This window comes from Zychaea mexicana (assembly GCF_025766255.1).
Source record: "Zychaea mexicana strain RSA 1403 chromosome Unknown BDB00scaffold_10, whole genome shotgun sequence".
NCBI classification, from domain to species: domain Eukaryota; kingdom Fungi; phylum Mucoromycota; class Mucoromycetes; order Mucorales; family Lichtheimiaceae; genus Zychaea; species Zychaea mexicana.
The window spans coordinates 575,731-596,449 of record NW_026516673.1 but is presented as its reverse complement, the minus strand read 5'-3'; the positions used below and the strand labels follow the sequence as shown (position 1 = coordinate 596,449).

The 20,719-nt window shown below is 44.1% G+C and overlaps 5 protein-coding genes across 5 annotated transcripts; 3 read left to right on the top strand and 2 right to left on the bottom strand.

Annotated features, from left to right (window-relative positions):
* The first annotated feature begins 388 nt into the window (after positions 1-388).
* On the top strand, positions 389-3,219 carry BDB00DRAFT_805914 (uncharacterized protein). Its single transcript, XM_053122224.1, has 2 exons — positions 389-893; positions 1,039-3,219. The coding sequence occupies exons 1-2, from the start codon at positions 530-532 to the stop codon at positions 3,006-3,008; spliced, it is 2,334 nt and encodes a 777-aa protein (XP_052983573.1). The 5' UTR covers positions 389-529; the 3' UTR covers positions 3,009-3,219.
* A 1-nt stretch (position 3,220) lies between these two features.
* On the bottom strand, positions 3,221-5,450 carry BDB00DRAFT_805912 (uncharacterized protein). The gene is made up of 3 exons (XM_053122223.1): positions 4,429-5,450; positions 3,688-4,324; positions 3,221-3,537 (listed from the first exon to the last, which is right to left on the bottom strand). The coding sequence occupies exons 1-3, from the start codon at positions 5,356-5,358 to the stop codon at positions 3,497-3,499; spliced, it is 1,608 nt and encodes a 535-aa protein (XP_052983572.1). The 5' UTR covers positions 5,359-5,450; the 3' UTR covers positions 3,221-3,496.
* An 882-nt stretch (positions 5,451-6,332) lies between these two features.
* On the top strand, positions 6,333-8,190 carry BDB00DRAFT_756964 (Cupredoxin; the record flags this gene model as incomplete). The annotated part of the gene is made up of 3 exons (XM_053118948.1): positions 6,333-7,715; positions 7,776-8,012; positions 8,074-8,190. The coding sequence occupies 3 exons, from the start codon at positions 6,333-6,335 to the stop codon at positions 8,188-8,190; spliced, it is 1,737 nt and encodes a 578-aa protein (XP_052983571.1).
* A 595-nt stretch (positions 8,191-8,785) lies between these two features.
* Positions 8,786-9,567, top strand: BDB00DRAFT_23638 (uncharacterized protein). The gene is made up of 2 exons (XM_053116600.1): positions 8,786-9,182; positions 9,286-9,567. The coding sequence occupies exons 1-2, from the start codon at positions 8,895-8,897 to the stop codon at positions 9,445-9,447; spliced, it is 450 nt and encodes a 149-aa protein (XP_052983570.1). The 5' UTR covers positions 8,786-8,894; the 3' UTR covers positions 9,448-9,567.
* A 3,437-nt stretch (positions 9,568-13,004) lies between these two features.
* BDB00DRAFT_868744 (uncharacterized protein) lies at positions 13,005-14,596 on the bottom strand (the record flags this gene model as incomplete). Its single annotated transcript, XM_053126505.1, has 4 exons — positions 13,005-13,137; positions 13,927-14,122; positions 14,182-14,190; positions 14,341-14,596. 4 exons carry the CDS (start codon positions 14,594-14,596, stop codon positions 13,005-13,007), a joined length of 594 nt encoding a protein of 197 aa, XP_052983569.1.
* Between the last annotated feature and the right edge of the window lie 6,123 nt (positions 14,597-20,719).

Sequence of the window (20,719 nt, the reverse complement as noted above, 5' to 3'; positions counted from 1 at the left end):
TTGTCACGACCTTTGATCGATAGACTGCCGCTGTCTATTAGCCATACTACCATTAGCACGCGACGTATAAAGAAAATTTCCTGTCGCGCAATAAATGCTTGTATATTGATCGGAGACAGGTCCAGACCAATGCCGAATGAAAACGAAAGAAATCTGGCTTCATGACTGTGCATCTTGGAACTTGTTGATAGGAAGAAGCTTTCTTTGACAAATGTACTTGCACAGAGAGTAAAAAGCACCATTAATGCAAAGATCAGAGGGGGAAAGGCAGAACGTGATGTATCTGGGCTTTCCCCCCCAAAATTAGGTGGAAGGGAAAGAAGAAGACTTTATTAAGGGTGTTTCATCGGTGCGGGATGTGTGTGTGTGTGTGTGTGTACCTATTAACGTTAAATTGAGCCTCCGTTGCTGCCGTGGTTTGACAGAGCTCTTTATTTTTTTCTCTTTCTCTCTCCCCACTGGCATACAGCACTCCTCCATTCCTTTATATAACGCATCAACCATCACTATTTAAATTAAATACATAACAATGGCGCCTCCGCCGCCAAATAACGTCGACGCCAAAACCTTCAACATGACCGCACCTACGTACCGTCGCTCCGGTTCAGGAGGGGCGGGTCCTTTCGCCCCTTCTTCAGCTACAGCAACCTATACCACGAAATCAACTCCAGCATGGCAGCGACGACATTTCTCCAACCATCGACTACCACTTTCATACAACGAAAAGGGCAGCAATAGTGGACGCATTCACAATTTCTTTGCACGCTACTGCCGACGGTGGCGGTGGTGGAACGTACTATGTCTGCTTATCCTGGCCCTAGGGCTGATACAGCTGGCAGCGGTGTTCGTGGGCGGCGCTTTACTACACAGACAACCTCCACCGATCCGCATAGGTAAAAAAGATTTTGTGGAACATTAGACACCCTTCTCATGCTTCTGTCTTGTACTCACCCACACACACGCCAATACGCTTTATTACATACGATTATACTTTATTATACACACGAAATCACGTATGCACATAATAATTTTCAACAGCTCTGCGACAATACCCCGCCGTGCGATACCAACCATTGCAAGAACACGCGCTTGCAACGCCAATCACACGAGGCACGACCGTATATCACGTCACCAAGGAATTCGGCAGTGCATCCATGGGCGGCATGGGCATGATTGTCACTGCACTCGCCTCTGCACAGCAGCGGTCGGGATTGGTGCGTTCCGCCGTTGTGATGCCATACTACTCGTTCCTTAAGAACAAGCATCGTCCCGAAAAGGTTATCGATCTCGTTATCGACGTCCGCGACAAAAACGGCCGTTTAATACCAATGGAATTCAGAGTCTGGCGAATGATTCATATTATTGATTCCGAAACAGCAGCCACTATTTCAGCCAACGCAGCGAATTCGACGCTATCAGTAATGGATCAAGCCAAACAATTACCGCTGACAGAACAGGTGCCTGTGTATCTGATTGGCCCTGGCAATCGCAAGCCGTTCAACCTAGCCTTCCGGGCCCGCAAGACGTTGGATATCTACTCTTGTCCACCGGGATTACCACAGGAATGGAAGGATCAGTATTTTGACAAGGCAGTTGCAGAATTCCTGGTGCACCAGGCAGCATCGCCAGACGAAGTACCGTTGTTTGCACCAGCACGAGTTACTCGCCACGTGGATGTGGTTCATATCCATGGTGCTACGAACGCGTATATCGCAAAGCATCTCAAAGACTTCCAGCGACGCAATCAATTGGGACCGCGGCCCCCGGTGATCATGTATACGATGCACGACTACCTTGACGAATTGCAGTATACGAATACATGGAACAATGTGAAAAAGTTCATGAACGAGCCGGACGAAATGATCAACAAGTACATGCGTGGCAACCGGGTGTTCATGTCGAGTATGGGTATAGATTACGCGGACGTGGTGACGTTTGTGAGCGGGGCCATGGCAAAAGATATAGTAGAAGGACGCGACGATTTTTATCTCAAAGAGCTGGTCATGCAAAGCATACTGCGGAAAGCAGAACGAGGCCGGTTCTTTGGCATTACCAATGGCGTCGATTTCGGTACGCTGAATCCGTTCACGCATCCTCGACTGATCCAGCGCAAGTCAGATTTCCCCGAGTTTGGTCGAGCACTGATCCAGCAGCAGACCAAGACGCTGACGGACGAGCGCACAGTATGGCACCTGGCACCCACGACCAAAGAGTATGTCATGTCGGCCAAGGACCGGGCTAAAAAATACCTGATCCGACGCAATCGGCTCAGTAAAGAAGATTTGGATCGACCTGTGGTTTTGTTCGTGGGTCGATTCCAGTACAACAAGGGCTTGGAGATATTTGAGACGGCAGTGCAATATTTTGTGAAACACAACATGAAGTTTGTCATCATTGGACAGCGGAACAATTACCCCTTGGAGTGGGTCAAGGCGCTTCAGGAACGGTATCCAGACAACGTCATTGTCATGTCAACGGCTCAGCAACAACGTCAGTGGTCTGTGTATTATCGTGCTGCGGCCGATTTTGCGTTCGTGCCTAGTCTCACCGAGAGTTTTGGACTGGTGGCTGCCGAGGGCTTGCTGTTTGGCTCGCCTGTGATATCAACTGGAGCGGGTGGATTAAAGGAATTTTTGATTGATCGACCTGTGGATGGAGCGCGCAACAAGGTTCATGTGACGCGCGACAAGCACACCAACGCGCCTATCGTGACGAGCAAGGAGAATTACAATGCGTACCTGTTTGAGCCAGCAACACTGGGCAAGGCGATTGAGGATGCTGCTGAAGATTATCGGCGCAACAAGGAGAGCAAGGTTCGAAGGGAAGAGTTTATCTTACGGATGATTCGAAGTGCATTTGCACTAGGGTGGGATCGCGGGCAGCAGCAAGGACCTGTGCACGACTATTTGCAAGCATACAACATTGCCATTTCCGAGAGAAGGATACCACGTTTAAGCAGACATGAACTTACCGAGGAGCAGGCTCTTTTGAGTCGTCTGCAAGTATAATAACATCAATCCCTACTCACTTAAACTCTTGACGCACAAGCAACAAGCACCACCTGTAATATATTATCTATTATCTTCTTCCTCCTGTCACATATAGATCCATTTGTCACCTATCCGCATCTCCTTCTTTTCCCACCTCATTGTTTCAATAATCTTTTAATACACACGCAATGTACCATGTTCTGATGCTTGGTAATGAAATACAAACGAGTGTTTCTAAAATACTTGTTATTATTATATTACTACTACTACTACTACTACTGTTTTTCTTTTTGGGAATAGCATGCTCGATATCTTGGTTTTTAAAAAATGCAAAGAGAAAAGGGGGATGAAAAAAATTTACACGGAAGAAAAATATAGGTAGAAGGTTAAATGATTACAGCGGGAAATGGGGGGGGGCCCAGCCCTTGAAATGATGCAAAGTACAGTGAAAAAGTGAATGAGTGAGTGACGGATGGAGGGAAAAGATGACGGTCGGAATGAGGGACCTATGATTTATCCGAGTCGATAAGACTGTCCATGATCATGTCTAATATGCGTGGTAATAAAAGCAAGGGTATTACGAATCAGTAAACAAATACTCGTACAACACACACGCACACACAATGCCTCGTGCTTCCAACCCGCTCTCTCGTAACATCCCCACTCCTTTTTTATCCATCGCGTTGAGAGTACGTACCATAGTCGTTTTCGGAAGGCGACAGCATGGTGTCCCATGGATGACAAGTGGACGTGTCCATCAGAAAGTCAGTGTCCTTGTCTTGTGGCTGTGATGTGGGCATGTATCCATTCGTGAGCTGTACTGGTGACGCGAAGAACATGGTGCTGTCGCTCTCTCCGCTTGAGGATGTGTCTGATGCTAGTGATGATGCATAGTTATGGTTGTTGTTGTTGTTGTTTCGGCTGTTGCTGTTGCTATGGGTGTTGCTGCTGTTTCTGTTCAACGATGCTGGTGGAGGAAACGAGTTCAATGCAGAGGAGAGTTGTGGCATATTGGCAAGAGCAGCTGCAATGGCAGGTGGCATTTCTCGCTTTTCGTCGCTCGGCTGCAGTTCCTTCAGACCTTGCAGTCTTCTCCATCGATTCGTTGTGCGCTGCAACGAGAAATCGATCGTCAAGAACCAGAACTTGTCAAAGAACTCCGGGGGAAGCTGCCAGTTGGATGCCAGTGCAGGGTCACCACCATGGAATACCGAGTTACCGATCAAGCAGCGGAAACAGTCGTCTAGATCAAAGAGGTCGCGGAACAGGATCATGCGGTCACGCATATGAGGCGTGGGGATGAGGTCAATACGTGGATCGTGGGGAATTGTGAGCTATATAACAAGACAAAAGCTTATTAGCAATCCCATACGCCTTTTTCCCGTTCCTTTTCTTCTGAAAAGAAGATGGCCTTTTTCTCTCTTTTTAGCTCTCTTACCTGTAGTACAGTCGGTTGAATGGCAAAGGGTGTCGAGTCCATCTGTGCACAGGCGGATTGCAAGCGTAGGCGCAGACGCAAGATCTGAATAGCCGCAAGATTGGATGTGATTGGTTCTTCAAGCGCCGCTGGAGGCGATGGCAGCGGCACCTCATCTTCAGACACTGGCGATAAGGCTGGTAATTCGGACGCCAAATCGTCCGTGTGGCTGCTGCTGCTGCTCCTGCTACTGCTGCTGCTGCTATTCGAAGTGACACTGGGAAAATTCTCAAATTCGGTCGGCGCCTGGTTAGAAATACCATCCTTTGTGACGAATAATGAACCTTGTGAAAGATACCGGTCGCGCGGCTTGCTGGGAGAATAGTCAAAGAGACGCGATGGGATGGGAAGCTTGTTGTTGGCATTGGCGCTCAGATACGCCGCAATGGGTTCTGGAATCGACTGAGCCAGCAGCGACAAGGCCTCTTCGTTCATGTAGGGCGAGTGCGATGGGATGACCAGGTTGTGGCGGAAGCAGACGAGCTGGAGCGTCAAGACAATGCCCTTCAGGTACCAGTTCTCGGAGCGCAGGATGTCCGAGTCTTGTCTGAACTGCTCGTTCTCGGCCTGCAGTTTGTCGCGCTGCTCCCGAATCTGCTTGACGGCCGTCTCGAGTTCTCGCAGATGGCGCTCTTTACGTTCGCGGAAGGCACGTTGTGCAGCACGGTTCTGGGCTTTGCGTAGGGCAGGTGATGCTGGATTGGGTTTGCGGCCAGGTTTCTTTCTGACTTTGACAGGTTGCTGTGACTGTGGCTGCTGTTGCCCTAGCGACGGTTGTTGTGATGGTGGAGATGCTATGTCGTTGCTGTCGCTGTAATCCTCAGGGGAGGACGGTTGTAGAAGAGCGGTAGCCAGCTCATCGTTGCTGGGCATTGGACTTTCGGGAGACATTCTTTCTTGTAAACCGCAGAAAATATAATAGAAAAAAAAGGAAGATGTGGGGAAAAAGAAGAAGGCGAGCCGAGAGCTAAATTTGAGGACACAGTTTTATATACTCTCAGACGTTTATTCGTTTTCTATATTTGTGAGGAGAGCGCTATTTAGTGGAGTTTCTCTGTGTAACCGCTCGCATCTTTTTCCATCTCTTCTTCTCCGAAATGCGGGGGCGTCGTGGGCTATTGGTCCGTACCTGATGCTCTTGGGGCTGCTTCCTCTCCGCCCGCCATGTGTAAGCAATTTTCCCACCGTCGCAGGCGGGCACAAATGATGTTGGGGAGATGACCTCAGAAGATGATCCACGTTACCATTTATGGAAATGTGCTTACTTTACACTTTGGCAAATCTTATGCCCGCTTGCTAAAACGATGACCCTTTAGTCTTTTTATTTGTTGTTCTTACCTCTTTGAATAACAAAGCAAAGCTTTTTTCTTGCCACACACCTAGCGTGGTGGCGTTAAATCACAGATTCTCTCTCACCAACCGTCCGGATGTTTTCTCAACCTGCTAGTCCAAACTGCTAGCGGAAGCAACCTGCGCTGGGCAAATTGCGAGGTTTCAGATCGTATTAATTTACCCAGGATTGAGTCGAAAGCGAGAACAATGAGAGTGTGTGAGAGAACGAAAAGAGCCAAGCAACAAAAAAAAAAAGTTGAAAGGGCTGAAGCAGACGGTCAAATCTGCATATTTAGGTTCCCGTGCGACATGAGAACGACGCGACAACAAATCTTAAAACAGAAGAGGTTCACCTTGTCGTCTTTACAATTGAACGCGTATGGTGTTTACGTTACATGACACCACTATGTGAAGGTAGGAAGAACGCTGAATGAATGTAAGACGTCTTCTTTCTCCTCCTCTCTCTTTCTTTCTTTCTCTCTTTCTCATTCCATTAACCTTTATTAGTTGACACTCTATAGAGGAGGACAAAGATGCGATCCATCTTATTGTTGCTGTTGCTAGTAGCTCTTGATCTAGCAGCGGCTCTCAAACGCTTTGATCTGAACATCACTCTCGACCAGATCAACCCTGACTGCTCCGATTATGCAGGCTATGCGCTAGTCGCCAACCACCAACTGCCTGGGCCTGTCCTTGAAGTGGAAGAGGGTGAGCGCGTCCAAGTCACTGTGCGCAATTTTCTACCGCGGTCTACGCCTTCCAACATAACAGGCGCAGGAATGAACGACGTGACCGTCCACTTTCATGGAATCCGTCAATACAGCTCAGCACATTCCGACGGCGTGCCTTTCCTGACACAGCAGCCCATCCCACCAGGCGCCGAATTCACCCACTATTTCCACGTTGTCAACCAAGTAGGAACGTACTTTTATCATGCCCACGTAGGACTGCAGGAGCAGACCCTGTTTGGACCGTTCATCATACACTCAAAGCAAGAACAATTGTCGGAAAAATATCCAGAGCACATAATCAGCCTCAGCGAATGGTGGCATGCCAGTCGCACAGCGCTTGAAGAGTATTTTCTCGGTCCAGAATTTGAATTCATTCCCGAGGCACAGAGCGTCTTGATCAATGGCAGAACCTTGTACAACACCGACCGCCCTTCTCCACAGAACAAAGATGTCTGTGGTGGTTACACACTCTTGGAGGTCGATCGGGGGAAAACGTATCGGCTGCGTGTCATTGGCGCTTCAACCTTTCGCACGCTGGGGTTTGGAATTGCACATCATAACCTAACTATTATCGAAGTCGATGGTGAGCGTGTGAAGCCGTACTCGGTTCCTTTTCTCGAAGTCACTCCTGGCCAGCGCTTTTCTGTTCTACTCCATGCTGTCCAGCCCGTGGGCGACTATACGATGGCCACGAATCGTCGATGGGCTGAAGACGTCAGTCGAGGCTCAAACGGTATGGGTATCCTGCGATACAATAGCGAACATGACGCTACTAGTACTACTACCAGCCACATCAGTAACGATAACAATAACGACAAAGCACCTGTTTTCAAACTACCGCCTAATAAGCCCTATTTCCCGCTTGCGGACTCTACTCATTGGATTTGGTCCGAACTCGAACCATTGTATGGGGTGGATCCTGTGGTCAACAGACCTGCATCTCGCACGATCAAGCTCCGGGCAACGGATATGATATTTCCTACAGGCGAAAGACGCTGGTTCATCAATGGTATCGCCTATACTGAGCCTGAGCGGCCAATTCTTATGGACATCCTTCAAATCAAACGACAACGACCCATAATGTCGGCGAACACTTTTCATAACGGGTACGATCCTTATTTGGCAACTTATCCGTTGTATCACTATGAAATCGTCGATTTTGTGTTGCAGAGCACCCATATACCGGTAAGAAAATATTTGTCTGATTGTGTCACTGTTTAAACTCACTGTCATGATCATTGTTAGGGCGAACCTTGTCGTAGCCATCCATGGCATACACATGGCCACTCGCATTGGGAAATTGCTCATGGGCTAGGAGAATATGACGAGTTTGAGCATAGTGATATACGCAATAACCCGCATCCCATCCAAAAGGATGTCACATTAGGATATCCAGGCATTGATCCAGACGATGACATAGTGAATGGGACATTAGCAACAGAACCTGTGGGTTGCGGATGGTCTAAAATACGGATACTAGCTGTAAGTTTACTGTGGACGATCAGTTGAGAGGTCTGGGTCACTAAAAGTATTTGTTCTCTAGGATAATCCTGGCGTCTGGTTATTGCATTGCCATAACAGTCCTCATATGCTACAGGGCATGATGGTGGTGCTTGAAGAATCCCCAGAACTGATTAACGATTATTTACAATCATCATGATTACGATATACTACGTGTTGCTATATACCCTGTTGTCGATGCTACCCTTTTTTCTTCACCTCATTTCTTCCGCAATCCCCTTATCAAACATTTATCTAAACATAATATTTTCTCATCCGCGTATGTACATTAATCATTCTCTCACTCTCTACTAATTTATCATAGTTAGTATCTATTTTCTAGTATAAAGATACACTGTTAATAATATATTTACTTTAAAACCCATACTATGAATTTATCGTATAATCCTTGGATCAACCTGTCATCGGTTGCTTGCATGTTGTGCGTGCATAGTGCAGCAGATGCATTACATTTTGGGATGCTTGATAAAGGCTCGTCAGAAAGAACCTAAATTATTGGACAGCACAAATTACTCAAAACCTCTTATTCCGTTCCTACATTATGCGAGCATGCACGTACGAAGTCGGCGCATATTTGTTATAACTACTTGTTGGTACATTTTCATGCAGTCGCATACAGAATAGAGCTACCCTGTCCTGTTTTGACAAATCAAGTCAAAACTACTATCTGGATATCTGCATCTGAGCACCCTTCAAGGAGGAAAAGAAGTCAACTTAAACCTATTAGCACTATATATATCGTGTAAACCCAGAATAAAGTATATCAGCAGGTATGTGTGATATAGCTCTTGCTTCTATAGCTTCTTTGATTAGGTTCTTTAAGCTTGATGAGTAGATAGCAGCATGCTGTATATGGTGCTCCTTATCCAGCTTTTGCTTTGTTGTTCTAGTAAATATGACATGCGCGCGTGTGGAGTCGCCGGGAGAATATTAAGTTTACATGATTTCAAACGGGTCATTACGGAAAAGTATCATCATGATCGGTTGTTTGTTTGTTTGTATATGCCTTTAAGTATAAAAGCAAGCTTCATCATATTTTCCATCCAATATGCGCCGGCCGCAGCTGTTGACAAGCAAGAAGAGCACTGTTTCAAAAGGGCTGGATCATGTACTAGTTCTAAGGAGGGTCCTGTAATAGATAGCTTGTCTGGTCCACTTTAATTGTCTAAAGACTCATACGTCTACACACTTGTTGTGGTATTTGACTTACAATTTTCTCCGTATCCAACGACAGAAAAAAAAGAGGGCGGACAACGGTAAAACGTTTGTTCCCACGAGGCTATTTATTCAGCACATGATGGCGGAAACCGGACCAAGAGAGGTCATAATTTTCCTTTACTGGAAAGAGTTAATGCAACATCATGATTTTAAAGCGAAGCTATCGCAGCTGCTGTAAACTAGACCATATAGTAGAAAGCCGCATGACTTTTGTCAGAGAAAAAACTATCACGAATAAAATTTCCAGTATGCTAGATGTGAATTTTAAATTAATTACTCTTCGGTGTAGTAGACCGATCTAGCTTATTGAAAAAGAAATTTTCCCAGTAGTACGTTACGAGTACTACCTGATCTGCGGCATATGGCGCAAGCTCATGAAATACTATGTGAAAATGGGCTTCTGCTCACTATTATACAGATCGCAGGATCATGGGAATAATGTGAGATTGATATTTTGGTATTCAAGGACCGGTTCTTGTAATACAATAGTACATTTTACCTTCTACATCCTACTGCCTCCATGGATGCCAAAGAAGATTTACGACAAAGCATTTTTCAATATGATTGTACTTTCAAGACATGCTTTCTTAATGTTCTCAAGAAGTGTTTGACAAAATTAACACATGTTTACGGTTAAGGAGTGGTTTAGCTAGCATTGATGAGATATTTTGAGATATGAAATCGTCAATTGTCACCAAAGAGGGGGGAAAAAGGAAGGAAATCGGTATGCTCCTTTGTTCGTTATTGCTTTGTAGCGTTTTCATACTACCGCAAGGGCCAGCATCAGCTCATACGAAGAAGTTGTTAATGAAATTTATAAAGAGATAACTTTCAATGAGACGTATGTGGTGTTGAATGAAATGCTTTTGACGTTCGACACAAAGCTAATTGACTTTCTTTTATTCTTCTCTTGGTAAATTTCAGGCCATATTATCCTTTTCTCCTTTCGATCAATTCTGACGGTCTGTCGTGTTCTCCAGTGACCCAAATCATATACGTGCTAATATTTCTTGGACTGAAATCTTAAACGAAAATGAACTAGTAGGATACTGACTTTATACTCTATCTTGCATTTTAGTAAAGCCGTAGCATATCTAATCTTTTAGCACTTGATCGCTGCTTACAGGTCTGGCGAAATGCTAACCGAAGTTTGTAACCCCAGTAGCAAAGCATAAATGCATGGTGTAAATAGATCAAGTTTTTTAGAGCTATTGACTCTCATTTCGCTTTTTGTTTGCAAATGTTAAAGACGTGGTTGCAATAAGAGGGTTGTGGCTGCTGTACTTATAGATGTGATGCTTGGTGCTATTGATTTTCCTAAATGTGACTTTATTGCTTCGATGCTTTCTTTTAAATAGTCTGTAGCTAGCAGTAGCATAGGATTCAGTTTAAATTAAAAAACACGATACTATTTGACATGTGCCCTTTGGAATATGAGAAAGCGCGACAAATGAAGATAACAGTAGATACATAAAAGTACTGTATACAGTATGATATGGATAATTTTCGAAATACTATCCATGAATAAAAATTAGTCAAAAACTCAAATCCTCCTCTGTTAACATATGAAATTCCATGCTTAAAAAGTGTAGCTATACACCTTTTAATAAAGAAGATATAATTTGGTTTTACTGAAGTATGTTTTAAAATCTGTGTCATACTGTATACTTCATTTTAACCGTAATCAGTGGATAAAAAAGCTGTAGCATCAAACATATGGCTCTGCAGGGAACAAACCTTTGCCGAACCACGGGAGGGAAAAGGCATGTCAACAGTTTCTACAGCAGCCCTAATAAGCTCTTGTGATTCATCCACTGCTGCCCAACCGGCACACATAACCCTGTGGGCAGTCAAGCATATCCATGTCATCATAAGGCTTCACAAACTGCTGCTTGGTTTCGTCAGTCAACGGGTAAGAATCGCTTTTGGAGCTTTCTCTCATGAAGCGGGATCTCTTGCTGCTGTTGTTGTTGTTGCTGTTGCTAGAAGAGGTGGCCCTTGTCTATTCTATGTTGCCATGGCTGCTATCACCGTTGTTAACGCCATCTAATAGCGTTTGGAAGACCTGGTCCCAATCGGGCTGCTTCTTTGAGGCCTTCTTTGAACGTGATTCAAATTTCAAAGGCCTCATTCATTCCAAAATTTAGGCTATAATAAATAGATACAGTACATGCTCCAATCCTTTGGGCTTGAGCAGGGTATCTGTAAACAATGCTTCATACAATGTAGGGCAACGAGAGGATGGTGGTGGTGGAGTTGCGACTGCTTGCTTTCATTTAAAGATACATATGTGATATATAGACGGTCAATTTACGGCAGATCTAATATTCAAAAAACAATGCACATGCACAGTAGTATTTCACAAACCGGGAAAGTTGTGGGTAAAGATGCTATGGGAAATTGCGGGCACGTCTATTTGCACCCCACCCTTCGTGCACCCCCCTCTTCACCGAAAAACCTTTATTATGCAAAAAAGGAGTTGTGAAAAATTCATTGCTACGAGCTCTTTTTCATTCATCAAGTGCATGCTTTTAATCATTCCTTGCAACAACAGGAACATTCAAGGCACTCATCCAGTGACTCCTTTTTATAAAACAGGTCTTAAATAGGCCATGTATGGACAGGTACATAATTTTTATGCAACGAGACTACTAGTCTTAGCAACGATTTCAACTAGAAAGAACAAAAGGAAACTTCTTTTGCTTTCAATGTTTATAGCTGACAAGACTTGAACAAATATGCAAGCGTTCAATGCTTTCATCGGGGCTGACAATATTCGAATTTACTATGTAAAGATGGTAAATCAACAAAAGAAACCTGATTCCTGTATATATTTTCATGCACTTTGGCTTCTTTATCAGCATTACAGCGGTTTCCTTACAGACAAATCAACATTGTGCTGGATGATAAAAAATTATAACTAGAGTGGTGTGATTCGAAGGCGATTGGCTGTTGTGCGGGTGGCTTTTTTATATGTTCGCTGGTGCAGTAACGGACTATGTGTGAAGGAGAGGAGCACCTTCTATGTGATCTTCGTTTCTCATTTTTTTCTTCTTCTAATAATCATTTGAAAACGACGAAGCATATATCGATGATGAAAATGATGACTGCAACTTCTATTAAATGTTACTACACTTGAAAAATTATGTACAACTGACGAACTATGCGAGTGTATCTCTTTTTTTCCTTACCTATTACCTAGACGGCGAGATGAACTCCAACATTAAACAGACACCATATGGATGGTCCGACATATTCAAGGAACCAAAGAGTCGAAGCAGGTGCGCAAGGGGTTGCTGTTTTTTTGCATACACACACATTGGCAATCTACTGTTCATGCTGTGATAATGGAAGATTTGAAGAATAAAGCTGTTGTAAAGTTACAGAAGGTATTGTCAACGAAAATAAAATAGAGAAAGTGGTATCATAAGACTATTCATATATTTGAATGGCCTAGTACTTTGCAGCCTCATTGGTTCACTTATTAAATTCCTGGTCAATGTATCTATTGGTTTAAACATGTGTATATCGGATTAATTAGATGACTATCAAAAAAAGGGAGGGGAAGAAAAGTAACGGAAGAGAAGAGAGAATAAAGACAGAGCGGGCAAAAAGAGACATTTTGCTACTAAAATTGATAAGGTCCAACTGGCTCAGAATCAGAGTGTTCTGCTTCAGATCCAGATGAAAGAGAATGAGCATCCAAATTTTCTGGACGGGGAATATCCACATGGATCATGCTTTCAAATGCGCCTTGGAATAAGGGATACCATTGATCACCTCAGATTCTGGCACCACCATCTTTGCGGCCTTTACCTTGAGCATAAGGGTAGCAGGCAGGCCATTCAACCAATGCACCCGGCCTGAGCTGGATAAAAATTATATAGTTGAAAATGAGCTGCATTACGATGGGAGCTGTACGTATTGCTTGGGATGGGGTGCTCAGTAAGGGGCAAAATAACGAGAACTCAGTGCCAAAGAACGCTATAGGTGTGTTGAAAGCATCCGAGGCAAGCTGAGCACACTCTGGATAATAAACCAATGATGTGCGTTTGGATCAAGAACACTTAGCATTCTTTCAGTGTCGAAACTCTGATAGATAGTTTTGCTGCGATTTTTGGTAAAGAACTCGCGCATTCCAACTTTTATATCAATATATCGTTTTTCATCTCCAAGTAAAGCAACAGCCAACGAGCGGAAACCACAATTTCCATCTGGATTCGGATTGTGTACTAGATCCACAGCAGTGCGAGGAATTGCATCGCAGACCATGTCCAGGTTTGCACAAAAGGTGGATCAGCGGACAGAAAAGGTGATAGTAAAGAAGCGGGCAAAAAGGATGCCCAAAAAGGTGGCATTGTAAGTTGTTGTTGCTGTGGTGGCGGTGGCGGTAGTAGTGTGGTAGTAATGTCAGCTCTAGCTTTATGTTTGCCCTCCCTTAGTAAACCTAGCCAGTACTGTATGTGTAATAACAATAAAAGATCAATTGCAGCAAAAATTATACTATTAATCTCCAAATATCGGCTGCTTCGCGACCCACGTTTGTTTTGGCTTTCTTGTTACTTTCGTTCTGTTGGTGTTCCAAAGCAATAAGATCGTGCTTTGAGCTGCGCTTATGTTTGCCTTTCATTGGTAGAGATTTGGCTGCTCCAGTTACTTGATGTCCATAAAAAGATCATCGCTGATGGCTTGCAAATGGCACAGAAGAGTCGAACGTTGCTTTTGGTCAGGAAATCGATGCAACATAGTGGTGATACGCGTGAGCTCAGCCTCGATTTGATTCTCCATGGTGGGAGCAGAATATGATTCCGAAATCGCTAGAATGTTGCTGCTTCTGTGGATTGTTTCTTCCTCTACATAAAGCTACCACAGTTTAGTATAGCGAGTAAGAGTGGTATTAAATCATCTATACCTTCAGGAGCTGTTTTTTTTCAGGATGGAGATGCCAGCGTTTAGCGATATTGCTCAAAGGAAGTTTTCCTCTAGAAGGTATCATGTGGCAGCAAGGAATTCCGTAAAGAGCTTCGATTGCACATCGACAGTTATCGGTTCTTAGCGGATTTGGATATACAAGCTTCTTGCGAATTGCATTGAAGGCGAACTTCGATAAGTGGCGCTGTAAATCTAGCAGCCTGTCCATTTGACTTGGCGAGCCAAACAACTTCCTCAAGCTTTTTGACAAACCAGTCGTAGCTGACATTCGTTTCTTCAGACACCCATCCACCAGCAATACAGAACGTTTTCAAGTCTGGATAACCAACACTGCCTGTACCGACGACATTTACGAACGGGAGCCGATGTCTGTTTGTCTTGTACGTGGCATCCATGATGATGGTTTCAGGGAATTGGCGAGCAAGCGAAATTGTAGAATGATGAGCAAAAAAAAGCAACCATATCTCTCAGCAGTAGCGATACAAAGTCAATCAGACGTGGTGTGACTTAATCTGCGTATGTGTGGGTGATGTATGATATTTGTGGAAAAAAAACAAAATACAAAAATCAGCAAGACGGTCGCTCGTACGAGAGTCAAGCATGTACAATCTTAGCCTTGCTTCTGAGCACATGAGTTCGTATTACGTGGACTCGTACTTTTCTCTCATGTTTCTATGTGGGTTTATTGTTCAGTGAAAGTTGTGCCAACGATGTTTTCGGTTAATCAAGGGGCTGAAAGGGGCGTGGCAAGCGAAACATACCATTAAACCGGTTCTCTCAGCTTAGAACAGCTTGCCTTAAGCGCCGCTGTTGCTGGTGTGCATACCCTCCCAACATTTTTTTTCTTCAATCATTTTCGCAATTTAGGCGAACACAGAAAGTGAAAAAAAAGTCAATGTGTGATAAAGCGCGTTGTGATTGTGTTACTGTCGGCTACGATACAGAAGATCTGCCATTTTCCCCGCATTGTTAGCCTGGACCTGTGGAACGCTCTATGGCCAGAGATGGCAAAAGCTCTATGGCCAGAGATGGCACACACTCTATGGGAGCGATGGCAAAGACTCTCTGGGAGAGATGGCGAACGCTCTATGGGAGGCAGCCAGCACTCACCCAGGTTTATTTGTTAAAGGCTGTTAGCAAAGTGAAGGGCTTCAAAGACACTCGACGTCATCCTCATTCTACCGTTACCGAGCTTCACCACTTGTCCTTGGTATACACTTTGCTTTGGAGCACGTGTACTGCACGGTCATCAACTTCTGCGCCATTATTTCTTTGTGTATATGGCTTCTATTTATGTGAGCTTCTTGTTACAATATCAGTAATTTTTATTTTCTACAATGTCAATCATTCCCGGCACCTGCCATTTACTTTTTCTCTGGGATCTTGTTGCTGAAACACTGTAGAACGTGTCAGTGCGCCTTGTGGCCCGACGGGTGCACGTATCTTCCTATTCAAAAACAGGCGGCGACACCGTCGGGGCACGCCCTGCATGATGCCGGTGAAACATATTTCGTAGGACTATCAAAACACGCAGACCGCATGCGCCTTCTTCTTGACAGCTTGACCGTGTCTCTTCAACACCTCTACTTCACATGGTATCTTCCCTGCCATTTTACTTTCCCACCTGCTGATTGAATGACGAATTACAAGTCACGTGACGTGTTTTTGAATGACGAATCACAAGTCACGTGACGTGTTTTTTCTAAGCGGCGGGTCAATCCAAAAAGCATAAATACGCCCACATTTTTCAGGCCATTTCGTTTTTTCTCTTCACTCTTTCTTTCCTTCATTTTTCTTTTTCCTTCACTCCCATGGCTCCTCCTGGTCTTCTCTTGGCTCTTCCCTTGGCTCTGGTTCTTCCCTTGGTTCTGGTCTTCCCCTGGCTCTGGCTCTTCCCTTGGTCCTGGCTCTTCCCTTGGTCCTGGTCTTGCCTCTGTCGGTCCTGGTCTCAGCCTTTTTCCCGTGGACTCTGGCTGCCTACAACCGGTCCCTGCTTTGGGCTGTCCAGTCTGGCGTTCAACGGTGTTGGCCACAACCGATCTTCAGGCGAGATCAGAGGACGGAGAAATCCTTTTCGGTTTCTCGCCATAGAAATATGGTAGTGTCCTTTCGGTTGGATGCCTTGTCTGCTGGTCTGGTCTGGTCTGCCATGGTGGGGGTCGCAATGAGGAGCCAGGTGCCACTGTAAATCGCGTTCGACTCCTAGGACTCGACTGTCTGGCGATCGTCTATCTGGCATTCGACTCTCGGCAAACGACTTTCGGCAATCGACGCTCGGCAATCGACTGTCTGGCGATCGTCTCTCTGGCATTCGTCTCTCTGGCATTCGACTCTCTGGTATTCGACTCTCGGCATTCGACTCTCGACAATCGACGCTCGGCATTCGACTCTCGGCATTCGACTCTCTGGCATTCGACTCTCGGCAATCGACTCTCGGCAATCGACACTCGGCAATCAGCTCCCAGCTTCAGTGTTCGGCTCCCAGCATCCGAGTATCCAGTAAGCAGCTCCTCCAGCATTCGACAACAGCAGCAATTTTTTTTCTTTTTCTTTTTTGGGTGTTTCGAGAGTCAATTCTTTCCCCTACCCCCACCCCTTCCCTTTCCTCTTCCCTTCCATCTTCCTTCCGTCCTTCCCTCCCTTCCTTCCCTTCCGTCTACCCTTCCATCTTCCTTCCGTCCTTCCCTTCCCCCTTCCCCACTCACAGGCAATCCACAACCGATTGCTTGCACTTGACTCTCGAAACGTAGCGTACGTCATGGTTCCCACTCGTTTGTACCATGATGGCTGGGTTTGTGGTTGATTGACCCAGCCAAATGATTGGGAGACTGGGACTCCCAGGCCGAGGCATTGGTGGCTTTCTTTTCCTCCCCCTTTTACATACTTCTTCTGTTTCTTCTTGCTTTCTTCATGCTTTTTGTATAGCCTGCAGGTTGTGCGAACTGCTTGTTGAGGTCACTTTGTAAAATCGCGTTCTTATTATTGTCTTTATTGTCCACTGATTGTGTTCTTTAAATAAAATTTGTACCCTTCGACTATTGATATTCATAACGATAACTTTTGTCTTTTATAAAATGTTTCTTTACTCTAATATTACAATGAATAAAAACCTGCTCTTTTACTTTATGTCCTGCTCAAACTCATTTACAATTTCTTTCCTTGTGAAGGTATTTACGTGTTGCTTGACCCTGCAATAGTCATTTTCTTTTTGACTGTGTTAAATCGTCTTCACCGCTTCATTTGACAGTTAGGAAAGAACTCACGTTTTGGCGTGCTATGTCCCTGTTCTTATACAATGCTAACAATGTCAAATGGCTCACATTAGATTCGTAATTACTTTTACTTTGCAATGACTTGATCGATTCTAAACATAATATCTAGGCAACTGTTTGACGCAAGCATAATGCACAGACCATGGAATACAATGTCAAATTGTTGTGAAACCCGTTGCGTAAGTACTGGGCACATCAGAAAGTTTCTTGCACAGCAGAAACTCTTTTGGACTTGGAACAAGTTGATCGAGCTTTGTATGCTTAAACTGTCGTTTCTCAAAAGATCTGCACGACATGCACTCTACAGCCAAAATCAAAACTTTTGATACCGAATACTGTAATGCTCATACTCATTAGTAAAATTGTTATACAAGCGTTTCAAATGGCTTTCTATGAAAGCCTAAATCCACGTGGATGTACCCATCGGTCTGGGAGATCGCCTGATATTGAGCTGCCTTTGGAGCTCCAGATATGTTTTCAGGTGGAGGCAGTTCGACATATGTACAGCAACGCTTTTCTTTATTACTCTTTCTCCGTAACCCTGCTTGTCCATACAGTTACGATAAAGTTAGCTTCCGCGGTATACCTTTTACTTGTCGTCCACATATGGCATGGAACATAATAATGACTGTAATTAGTTGGCCCACGAAAACTTCGGACAGTACGATATGATGGCTCTCAAGCTTCGGACCACCTACCGATGTTTTGCCGTATAAAGCTACTACGTATACAAATACAAATCATAATATCAATGACTAAGTTTCTTCAAAAGAATTAAAAAGCCTTTTTGCTTTGTTTCAGTTCAAAATGAGTTTGTACAGCATCTTACCGTCGCTAATTGTATTGCACTTTTCCTAATTTTCAAATATATTGGCTACCCAGGACAGTATCGATTGAGCGGTCTGTATTCTTCAAAAGTACGATACATCATTCCTTTGATGGATGATAAGGGGTAACAAATTGATTCTTTTGTCAATTTTCTAGTAAGACGGTCGTCAACTTCTAGCGGGGGGAGCTCACCAAACGGGCAAGCCTCAGTGGACATGGCCATATCTTGTCCTCGTGTACCAGTGATCTCGTCTGAAAACGTCGCGAAAACGCCAAATGGGGACGATATCGCGAGAGTTCAATTCCAACGCTGTGAAATGGGTAAAAAGCTCGGGTCATCCAATTCTGGGTAAGCCATTGCCTGTCTATAGCAAGAGACGTAAATTTGTTTCTGTTCTTAGAGGGAAATTTATATACAGACTTATGATACAACCAAGAAACAATCTTATAGACCGCGGCCTTCTCATCGGTTTCAACGAATTATATATCTCAATCTCGCTAGATGGTCGTCTACGCACTCCCATGGCTTTTCAGCACAGGTGGTCATCGACACCACCTGTGCTTGTCTCGAGAGCTGTAAGTATTCTGTGATCCCAATATGTATGTCAAGCGCACAAACATATTGCGCCGACTCATCTTGGTGTTTCACGGATCAAGTAGGCTAAGGAAAAAGTTGTCATTATAAGTGCACATGTTTACATGCTACCATTGAGGCAGACGGATATATGTTGTTGACAGATTGGCTTCTTGTTGCAGCAGTTTTAGTCATGTGGATGACCTGATGACATGGTGGACTCAATGGAGTGAGTTGATAGCAGGGCAATACATAAAGACCAGCGTGGAGGTGTCTGTACACTACTGACATACCGAGGGTGAACATCATGAGGAGCTGTACTTACACTACCCACGCACATAAACCAGGATCACGCTTATTTAGGGTTTAGTTAATAGGATTAGGCTCATCCAAAATTTCAAGTAACTAACGGCGATTTGTGTCTTTTGGATGTCATACAACGAGATGTGGGGAAGCCGGGTACCGAGTAGAGCAGCGAAGGCAGAAATGCTTGGGTTATTCAAAGAGCAGCTACCTATTTATTTTTTGCCACGATATCATACCAGGATCCTCCTCCAACACAAATTCGATTCAATTATGCTTACATTTCTTTTGTTCCTTTGAAAAAGAAAAGATCCAATACAAAATCAGATAAACAGCCCACCACAGAGCCTGCCACAAATAGAAATACAAAGAACCATGAGCAGCTACGCACACGACATACACACTTTTGACACGTCCCGGCAAACATCTTTCATTTTTCCAGACACGCAACCACAGACATGAGATCCTTTCCAGATACACTAACCGCTGCCGCTTCGTTGCGTTGGAGAGGGGAGCAGCACTGAAGGCACGACCAAAAAATTCTGGGAAGAAGACGAGAAAAAGGAACATTAATTAAAGTTGTCATACTATACATGTCATGGTCATGATTCTTTACTTGTCACCCTGCTGAACATGCTACGCACGTTTGACACGTCATCCCCAGGACTCTCCATCATCCTTCGCGCATTTCTTTCTGCCAGTGCCAAAGTTTTCTTTTGCCTAAATATGCAATTTGTTGCTTTGCTTGGAGGAGAAGAGAGAGAGCAGAGACCTGTCAAATAAATGAGAAACGAAGTTAGTATAAACGATCGGCACATTCTTCAGACACATACACGCAGTTCTTTTGACCATTTTTATAGCTCGTTCTTAAAGGTATTCCAAAGGTACTTACATACACGTCGTCCTCAATATGCCTTGACCATGGCTGAGATCACGCATGATATTTAGCTGTGTCAAAATTTAAGAGATAAATATGCATAATTCTTCATCGTACGCGTTGTCATTATGAGTAGGTGTTTGGATATCGAGTAAATAGACCATGTTAAGAACCGATATGGAACGCTGTTTTTCTTTTACTATTGAAACAGTGAAGCAGTATATAAATCAACATTAAAACGCTTTGGACATTTCGCTTTGACAAAAACAAATGGTACAACAAAAAGTAAATTAAGGAAGAAAAGCAAGATATAGGTGTCGCGCATACTGATGTTGTTGTCGCTATTCATACAGCTACTCGGTTCTATAAGATAATTCAGAATCATAATATAGCGCATGATTAACAATACGAAATAAATCAAAAAAGAACAGATAAAGCAAGAAAAAGTAACTGCATCTATCAATGTTATATGACATATGTGCATCGATATCAGAACGATCCGTATACGGCTGTTATGCTATTGGTATGTACTGTTGACATAGGTGGATCGATCCACAACAATTTGAAAAATAATGCACTTCATCCTGGTCGAGTTCCTAGTGACGTATAATACATGTCCGAGAACAAAAATCACAAACGGGAACTATACAGCGCAGGCTTCTCT

What these genes read in the sequence shown, in the direction of transcription:
- BDB00DRAFT_805914 (XM_053122224.1), top strand. Translation starts at nt 530, where the DNA reads ATGGCGCCTCCGCCGCCAAATAACGTCGACGCCAAAACCTTCAACATG. An exon ending in ACCTCCACCGATCCGCATAG is followed by an intron (nt 894 to 1,038) that starts GTAAAAAAGATT and finishes AATTTTCAACAG; the next exon opens with CTCTGCGACAATACCCCGCC.
- BDB00DRAFT_805912 (XM_053122223.1), bottom strand. Translation starts at nt 5,358, where the DNA reads ATGTCTCCCGAAAGTCCAATGCCCAGCAACGATGAGCTGGCTACCGCT. An exon ending in TTCAACCGACTGTACTACAG is followed by an intron (nt 4,325 to 4,428) that starts GTAAGAGAGCTA and finishes CTTGTTATATAG; the next exon opens with CTCACAATTCCCCACGATCC. An exon ending in GCCTTCCGAAAACGACTATG is followed by an intron (nt 3,538 to 3,687) that starts GTACGTACTCTC and finishes CACGCATATTAG; the next exon opens with ACATGATCATGGACAGTCTT.
- BDB00DRAFT_23638 (XM_053116600.1), top strand. Translation starts at nt 8,895, where the DNA reads ATGCTGTATATGGTGCTCCTTATCCAGCTTTTGCTTTGTTGTTCTAGT. An exon ending in CTAGTTCTAAGGAGGGTCCT is followed by an intron (nt 9,183 to 9,285) that starts GTAATAGATAGC and finishes ATCCAACGACAG; the next exon opens with AAAAAAAAGAGGGCGGACAA.